The sequence below is a fragment of the Cyprinodon variegatus genome, unplaced genomic scaffold (genome assembly GCF_000732505.1).
Source record: "Cyprinodon variegatus isolate N-32 unplaced genomic scaffold, C_variegatus-1.0 Scaffold398, whole genome shotgun sequence".
NCBI lineage: Eukaryota > Metazoa > Chordata > Actinopteri > Cyprinodontiformes > Cyprinodontidae > Cyprinodon > Cyprinodon variegatus.
Genome location: NW_015150851.1, coordinates 163381 through 172788, shown reverse-complemented (window position 1 = coordinate 172788; position 9408 = coordinate 163381). Strand labels below are relative to the sequence as shown.

The 9408-nt window shown below is 38.2% G+C and overlaps 2 protein-coding genes across 2 annotated transcripts in view; both read left to right on the top strand.

Annotated features, from left to right (window-relative positions):
• LOC107092863 (GTPase IMAP family member 4-like) overlaps positions 1-3118 on the top strand; it is an 11506-nt gene extending 8388 nt beyond the window's left edge. The window contains exon 8 of the mRNA XM_015387550.1: positions 2299-3118. Within this exon, the coding sequence (XP_015243036.1) occupies positions 2299-3017 (719 nt within the window). The 3' untranslated portion in view covers positions 3018-3118. The remainder of the gene's footprint in view (positions 1-2298) is intronic.
• Positions 3119-5297: 2179 nt separating this feature from the next.
• Positions 5298-9408, top strand: part of josd1 (Josephin domain containing 1) — an 18665-nt gene continuing 14554 nt past the window's right edge. The window contains exons 1-2 of the mRNA XM_015387578.1: positions 5298-5458; positions 7908-8655. Of these exons, the coding sequence (XP_015243064.1) occupies positions 8309-8655 (347 nt within the window). The 5' untranslated portion in view covers positions 5298-5458; positions 7908-8308. The remainder of the gene's footprint in view (positions 5459-7907; positions 8656-9408) is intronic.

Here is a 9408-nt window from a genome sequence, read left to right as displayed (position 1 = left end):
GGGTCTGTTATATGTGTTTTCTTCACAATTCAGAGGGCCTCCTGCCTGTCTTTGCCTAGGGCCCCAAATTTTCTACAGCCACCCCTGACATCAGTTTTGAAGGAGATGAGAACATTTAGTCATCGTGAAACGATTGATTTTCTTTTATGGAACATGATGAAACAAGGAGCCGTATGCTATCAGCGAAAGGAGTTTACGCTGTTGTCAGCGTCCCGTTTCGAAGCAAACGCTCTCATGTTCTTTTGTTTAATCAATATCACAGACGATATTCTGCTACAACATGTGAGTGAAGAATAAAATAATAATGCTCATCTTTCATAAAGATAACACACCCCAAGTTTCATATTTAGTAGGTTGGAATTGAGGATACAAATTCTGCCGGGGATAATTATCTTTGCACAACACCACAACTATAGACAATCAAGTAAAGAAAGAACAGAAAATAATGGGTGTCTGCAAACAGCAGTCAGGGGTCAGTTATATGAAAAAATGTAAAAACGAACATCGGAAAACATTTTAAAGTAGAAAAAATACATTCCTTTTATCAGGGGTCGGCAACCCAAATGATTCAAAGAGCAATATTGGATAAAAAAAACAAAACACAAATCTGTGTGGAGTCTTCTGTAAAAGTAAAAGTCTTCTATAAGCCTCATAGGGCAACACGAGCTCTAAATGTATTAGCCAACTATAAAAGAGGTCATAAATGGCATCAGTGATTAGAAACTACACTTAATAATAACTGTGTTTCATGGTCTGAAACATTAAAGTATGTAAACCTTAAAATGAAGAAAGTTGGAACAACTTTTTTAACAGATCTGAAAACTGTAAAAGACTTTGTTTAAAATGTGTCCAGACTGTTAACACAACGTGTGTTCAAGCAGAGCTGAATGTATTGGATGTGTTTATAGATGGTTAAAATGCAGTAAAAACAGCCTCTGCTCTTGTTTTCTGTCAGTGGGTCTCAAACAGAGAGAAATTAAACATTTTCAGCTTTATTAGAAATATATAATAAGTAGTGTTGCGCCGATGCCATTTTTTGGCCCCGATACCGATACCCGATACCTGGCTGTGCAGTATTGGCCGATACCGATACCATAATAATGTAAAATAATTGCCATCATGGCTTTGTCAAGCTGCTGCCTACCTTTGTGAAGCAGGAGAAAATCTAATACAAAGTGAATCCAGTAGAACCTTTTATTGCCTACCTGGAATGGGTGACAATAGTTGAAGAAACTTATGGCTCTCAAAATGGTATCGGTGCGCTATTTGTTGGTACTCGCCGATACCGATACCACCATTTTAGGGCAGTATCGGGGCTCCATCCGATGCTGGTATAGGTATCGGTGCAACACTAATAATAAGTGTTCATGATTAAATGTTTGTCCTGGAGCAAATGTCACATAGTAACATGAGGTGAGGGAGGAGCAGTGACACACTCACCGCACGCCGCTTGACCGCACGCTTTAGGTTTTGTTGCATTGATGGAATTGTAGAAACACGATAAAGGAATCTTTCTGTGGTGTTTCTGTTGGGAGGAGATGATTGAGTGACGAGGAACCAAGCAGGAACCGACATCCATCAGAGCAGTTCTCTCTAACCCCGAAATCCCACATCCTCCGTCACCAGCGTTCCTTGGTGTGATTTTTATTTGACGATTTGAGGGGAAAAAATTGAAGAAAGTCCCCATCCCTGCATCAGAGCGCTACCTGTTTGATCTGTGAAGGGTTTTCTATGCCTGTAAGAAAACTAGCAGCAGTAGTGGAGTTTGGAGATGTAATCCACTTTTTAAATCTATCTTTACTTTCCTCTAGTTTATCCAGCAGTTCTGCAATCGCACTTTTTCTCTCACTCCCAACTTAGTAGTGGGCTTCATATTTAGCCTTCCTTCGAAATACCTTTTCCAAATTACTCTTTTTATTTTTTGACAAGCTCTCATTACAAAGCAAACATGCATTTATTGTTTCAATTAAAATGTTTACAGCATTGGAAAACATAATGTTTGTTTGAATTCCTGTAAACATTAAAATAAACAAACAAAAAAAATCTATTGTCATAAATTTTTGAAAAAGGTCCGGGGAGCCGCGGCTCGCCGACCCCTGTTTTCTACCTTTACACAACAGGGTCTTTGCAGCGTCTTCACAGATATCCAGTAAGATGGTCAACCTCTGACCCCTGTTTTAGGGCTTCAGTGTTGAAAGGATTTCTCTTCTGCATTTAGTGTTGGGAGAATTTTTTTAAATCAAAGATATCAATCCAAAAAAGATTTTTATTCACTAAAGAAACTTCTCGCCTCTGCAGGATCATCTGGAGAACATCCGATCAGTGGGACTTTGGAGAAATCGGGTTTGAGGCTGATCCTCCTGGGGCCCGGCGGAGGAGGACGGACCTCCATAGCATATGCTTTGTTAGGAGGTGACGTGACCCGAGCATCCATGGATCCTTTAAAGCAGAGCACCAAGTGGAGCGCGGCGGTGGACGGTAGAGAGATTACAGTGATTGACACCCCAGATATTTTGGGGTCCTCTCTGGGGAACACCAATCGGGCCAGGGAGGCCCTAAGGAGCCTTCAGCTCACCAGCCCAGGTCCACATGCCTTTCTGCTGGTGATCCGGGCCCCAGGCTCCAGCATGTCCGTCGACCACGACCCCATCCAAGCCGTTCAAGGTGCCCTGGAGCTGTTTGGAGAGGGAGTCATGGAATACATCATCCCAGTGCTCACCCATGCAGACAGACTGGGACGGAGACGCACAGTGGATCAGCTGCTGGAGGCCGATTCAGGGCAGCTGAAAAGGGCTCTGTCTTTATGTGGTCAGAGGCCGGAGCTGGTGGACAACAGGCCAGACCTGCCGCCTGAAGCGCGGTCTGATTTACGCAGAAATTTAGTGGAGCGTGTGATGGAGATGAAGGAGATCAGGGGACATTTAGTCCATGAGGTTCACAGGAGGGAGGACTACCTGAGGGACAAGCTGCTGGATGACATGTCCCTGGAACTGGCTAAGAAAATAAAACTTAACTGATGAAACTATGGAGAAGGAGATTATAGTGGGTTTTTTTTTTATTCAGCCTGCAGTTTTATCCAAAAACTGGTCCAAAGGTGCGGCACTAAGTCGCACTATGAAACGGGGCGCTGATGGTGTCATTTGAGCATATTTTTATAGAAATATAAAAATTTTATCTGAGTGGTGCAATGGATTTTTTTTCACACTCTACTTCGGTATTTCATGCTTTGTCATATTTTATTTGGGATTTCAGAGAAATAAACTGAAATTTAAGGGTTTTAAATAAACACCACATGTTATTTATGGGGTTCATATGACAATCAAAGGAAGTTGATAAGTTTTACAGGATCATAACGTGTGATTCGTGTGTTTTTGTGAGGTCAAATGCCATGTATTTACTGTGGAAAGAGACAAGCTATTTATGTATTAAATGATTAAAATAACAGTTTTTAAGTGGTAAAATAATTGTCTTTTTCAGGTAGCATTAATATATAAATATAATGTAATAAGAGTTGATATTTAAACCTTTAATGTGACATAAAGGATGGATAGAACAGATAAAAACAAGTTCTTATGGTTGTGAGGAGGATGAAAATAATTGCTGGAAGTTTAAAGTACTGTTGAGTGTTTAAATATTTAAATTTAGCAAAGCATCTCTCTAAGAGGTCTGTTAAGGTTTCTCTATACACCAGTTGCCCAACAGAGTATAAGGACTATTCTTGAAGATTTTTTTTATTTTATTACAAAAATAATATTACAAAAATTATGTTAATTAAATCCAATGGTAATATGATGAAAATAAAGTCATTTACAAAATATATTCATAATATCAAGCCAAATAGAATAAAATTGTAACAACGAGATTAAAGCCATAATATTACTAGAATAAAGTCAAATTATGAGTTTACATTTGAAACATGACTAAATTAAAGGTGTTACGTTATGTTAAAGTTGTAGGATTATGGGAATAAAGTCAACATGATTAGAATAAAGCTGTAACATTACATTACAAACATAAATCATGGTCTGAAATTTGAAAAAAAAAATGCAATTCTTAGAATTTTATCTCAAGAAATAACAAAGGGAAGGTGTAAAATCTAAAAGTAAAAATAAAAATATATTTGACTTTTTTTTAATGAAAAAACAAATCTACCCTTTAAACCTTTTTTTTTTATTTAGAAGCTTTTTAAAGTTCGATTCTTTGGAAACCGCGTTCTTTTTACGGAATAGGATTAGGGCAACTGAGATAAAAAACTGATTAAATTTTTTTTTTATATATAATATGGAAAAAAAAAAGTCTGAATTTTGAGATTAATGTCAGAATTCTGGATTTGAATATATATAATATGGAAAAAAAAAAGTCTGAATTTTGAGATTAATGTCAGAATTCTGGATTTGAAGTCAAAATTCTGACTTTTTTTCCCCCATATTATACTTAACTTTTTATTTTTTCAATTGCCCTAATCCTCTTCCCTACTATGATCTCTTCCTTCATGGTCTGAATTCTGAGATTAAAGTCTAAATTCTGAGATTAAAATCAGAATTCTGACTTTCCCCCATATTATACTGAAATAAAATTTAAAAACAGTTAACTTTTTTTCAGTATCCCTAATCCTCGTCTGTAAAAAAAAACATGGTTTCCAAAAAATTTAACTTTAAAAATTCTGACTTTCCCCCCCATATTATACTGAAATAAAACTTTAAAATCAGTTAACTTTTTTTTTTTTTTTTTTATTGCCCTAATCTTCTTCCGTACTACGGTCTCTTCCTTAATGGTCACGGAATTCTAAGATTAAAGTCAGAATTCTGAGATTAAAGTCTAAATTCTGGGATTAAAATCAGAATTCTGATTTATACTGAAATAAAAGGTTTAAAATCAGTTATCTTTTTGCCCTATTCCTTTTCCACACTATGATCTCTTGAATCATGGACATTAAAATCAGAATTCTGACTTTACTGAAATAAAATTTAAAAAAATCAGTAAACTTTTTTTTTTTTTGGTGGCCCTATTCAACTTCCGTACTTTTGGGGCCCTTCCAGTTGGAATGTGGAAGATGACAGTTCCAACTTGTGAATACTGGAAACTCCCCATAACACAGAGGTGTTTTCCATGGAGGCAGCAGTTGAAGAGGCTATCGGGATGAGTCAGCTAAAAACCATCACAGCCCCCCTTCTGATTCAACAGCCCCACTTTAAACATTTCTACCCCCCATCAATGATGGAGTATTTTAGGGTTTTTAATGTCAGGGGAGGAACTGCTCCTGTGCTTTCTGACGCAGCCGCGGAAGGCTTCTGCGCATGCGCGGATCTTCACGGACAGAGAAGCAGATCTCAACAAGGAAAAAAGTATTAGAGACAAAGGAAACGGACAGCCTTTAGGAAACGAAAAAACATCTAAATTAGTTTTTATTTGGCTTTATGAAGGCTCGACGGTCCCTCCGCCGGCTGGAACCGGCCGGGTAAGTCTCGGCTCGTTGTGGAATAACGAAGTTAGGAGAAGGCGTTGTGTTTGTGTTGGCTGAAGAGACGGAGTTACGTAGAAAAAAATCCAAAAGACTTACGGCAAAAAATGCTGCTAACATGGATTCACTGCCTGCTCCATATAAGTGACATTTTTACATCAGCGGCTGACTCTGCTTAATGTGAGCGCTAGCTTTCTTATGACCTGAGTTTGGCTGCTGTCACGTTTAGCTAGTTCTCCTAACAGCTTGCTTCCTCTATTCAGAACTAGCTGCTGGAAATGTTTAATTTCTCTCTGTTTGAGGCCCACTGACAGAAAACAAGAGCAGAGGCTGTTTTTACTGCATTTTAACCATCTATAAACACATCCAATACATTCGGCTCTGCTTGAACACGCGTCGGGTTCACAGTTTGGACATATTTTTTAGTATTTTTTAGTTATCAGATCTGTTAAAAAGTTGTTCCAAATTTCTTCATTTTAAGGTTTACACACTTTAATGTGTCAGAACATGAAACATAGTTATTAAGTGTAGTATCGAATCGTTAATGTAATTTATTATGACGTTAGTATGATTAAAATTGCCCATACTAATCAGAAAGTGTGTGAATAAATGATTATCTCCTGAAATAAAAGCTTTTCATCTCTCCTCAGGTGGCAGTCAGTTAACTTTGCTTTGGAGGAAATAAAGCCAATTTTCCTTATATATTTACTTTAATATTTTAATATAAATAATACAGTTGCCTTTTCTATGTCTGCTTCTGTGTCTTTGAACCCCATTCGGCCACGACAGATGGCCGCTCACACTGAGCCTGGTTCTGCTGAAGGTTTCTTCCTGTTCAAAGGGAGTTTTTTCCTCTCCACTGTCACTACAAGCATGCTTAGTGTGAGGGATTGCTGAAGAGTCAATGAGTTGATGCAATCAGCTGGTTTTCCTTAGATAGAAAACTTTGAATCAATCTGACTGTGTGATCTGGTGAGCTGTAAAGTGCCTTGAGATGAAGTGTGTTTTGAATTGGCGCTATAGAAATAAACTGAATTGTAAAATAAATTGAAATGTGCACACACTGGAAGGTTTTTGAATGCAAATTTATAGCCATGACTCCTTGATTGGATTGGCTTGCCACTTTAAAACTTTCATTTGGATGATTTGTTTTTAGTCTTTTTTTTTTTCTCTCAGCCGTTCAGATAACGGTGGTCTTCAGACCAAAGGCCTCAAACCTAAAGCTATAAACTGATGTTGTTGTTAGATTTTTTATTTTTTTTTTAGTTATTTTAAGGCTGATACCAATTATTTCGACATCAGCCTAACCGATCTCTGTTATGTGCTTTCGATTTTTTTCGGGTATTCAATTTTTGAAGCCTTTATTGCTTCTTCTCCCTCCACTTACACAATAGGAATTACACAATGATAGAAAAGTTTACACAAGTCTTGAGCAGGGTTTGTATTAGTGATGGTGAGATGAAGCCTCGTGAGGCATTGAGCCATTTGGCCAAATTGCTTCAACGATCCCCACAGTCCATGAAGCTTCATGCGAACATGTCATCACCTACTGGTGGTGTGCAGAACTTCAGTTAGTAATATAATCTGATTTTTTGCAATGTTTTTTTTTCCCATTTAAGTTCTTTTGAAATTGTTAATTAGTGTGTATAATAAAATCTTTTGTAAGTTTTTTTTAGTGTAAAATGTCTTAGAGAGAAACCATTTAATGTGCACAGTTTATTTATTTTTTTGCCATTTGAATGAAATAAGCTTAAGCAGACAGTGAGGTGTTTGTTCAAAGTGGGCAATGATGAGCAAAATGAAAGGTTTTAGTCATTTTTATTTAGATTATTTATCTATTTATATTATAAAAAACAGCTAAATTACTGTCAAAGCATTTTTTGATAAAGAAGTTTTCTAAATTTTTATATCTGGATTTCATTTTTTTCTGATTTCCTTTCACAAAATGTATCCTTTGCTGCAACAACCATGGAGCAAAATTCACTCCATATATTAAAAGCTGGGTTTAGACACCAAGTTCATTATTTAATGAGGGGCTTTCATATTCTGTTTGCTCGTTAGGATAAAAAAAAGTTGTTAGGATAACTGATCATTTAAAAGGGAGGCTCTCAAAAATGGGACCCCAAAAATAACAAAGCTACAGACTGGAGACTCCCATGTTTTAAGTGAATTATGTTCTTTTTTAATAGGGTTTTTAATTGTTTAACTGTGAATGTAACAATTTAGGGGTGCTTGTTGAATATTTTTTGGGAACATTCTTGATTGGGTAGTTCTTGATATAGTTTAGCTCTATGTAGATCACAAAACAATTATTGTGAAAACACTGAAAACAGTGATTGGGGAAAAATAAGCCTTAAGAATTCAGTCAGAATAATTCAGGATCTTGGTTTTAAAATATTTTCTGTTTTGTTTTTAACACTCTAACCTGGTTGTCACATGTTTCCAGGGCAAAAGAAGCTCCAAGCTCAGCATCCCAGTGATGGAAAATCCTGGAAAACAGCCGGTTTGGTGACTGGAGGGACACTACTGACAACACACAGGATGGAGGAAGTGGAAACGCACCAGAGAGCGATGACAATGTGATTTAGGATTTTTGTCAAGAGGATCCTATTATTTTCAAACATCCTTTTTTTTTTCCATGAATAGCTGAGTTTAGCTTTCTACATCCACTCCTGTTGGTGTTTATTTACCGCCACCTCCCTCTGACAGCTGACATAGGAGCACACAGACTCCTCTCTTCCCAGAGGTAGAGGAGCTGCTCTCCCACCGATGTAGCCCCCTGATCGTGGTAGTGGTGGAGCTGGAGGAGGAGGACGTGGTGGTGGTGGTGGCGGTGAACGTCCGGGAATGGGGACTCCATATCCAGCCAGTGAGTGGAAGGAGAGGGGCCGAGGTGGACTGCAGGAGCTGGGCTGCATGCCCTGGAAGGTCAGCAAGCAGAAAGCTGGAGGAGCGGAAACAGTTTTGGGGGCAGAGGAGAGGAGGTGCAGGGAAGCGAGGGACGGTCAGCCCCAACAGGAGCTGTCTTCCTCCTCTTCCTCCCTCACCCCACTGCCTCCCCAGCAAATTTCGACGACTCCAGCCATATATCACGAGAAGCAGCGGAGGGAGCTGTGCGCGCTACACGCGCTCAATAATGTCTTCCAGGATGGGATGGCCTTCAGTCGGGAAACCCTTCAGGAAATCTACCAAAGGTGACAGAGCTGCTTTAGTAAAACATCCAACTAGAAATTAATATGCTTTAAATTGTCACTGTGACCCTTGGACCTCTGTAGGGTAGAGATCCATACCTCTAAGGGCCAGTTGACAACCCTGAACAAATATATTTAGTGAAAAAACATCCCCAGGATTTCTGCTATGTGTAATTGATCGTGTCGCATTACCACATTATAAAAAAAAAAAACTCCGGACCTTCAATATGGATTAAAAAAAATGTGATACAATTAGTAGCATATTATATAAAATGCTGCATATTTGAACATTTATTATCATAAAATGCAGAGTTAAAATTTTATATAAATATCATTAAAATGTTAAGATTTACTTAATAATAAAAAATGAAGAAAAAAAAACAATTATGTAGGAAATGTCCTTATGCCCTCCTGCAGTCTAAGCCTATAGCAGCATAACTATAGAGATAGTTCAGGATAACCTGAGCCACTCTAACTATAAGCTTTATCAAAAAGGAAAGTGTTAAAGGTACACTATGCAACCGGTGTTGATTTTCCAGCGAGGCTCCCCCCAGAGGGCGAAAGTAAAAGTGCACTGTCGTAAATATGCTCAGCTGTTCTCCTGGTTTCTCCTTCAAGCCAGGCGCGGTTGTTTTGAGCTTAGCAGACAGGCGAACGCAACGAATGACTAACACAGTGAAAGTATGAACATGCACACAGAGAGGAAAGGAGCAGTTCTTAAGAAGCTCAGTTCACAGGGCACTAAGCTCCTCTGTG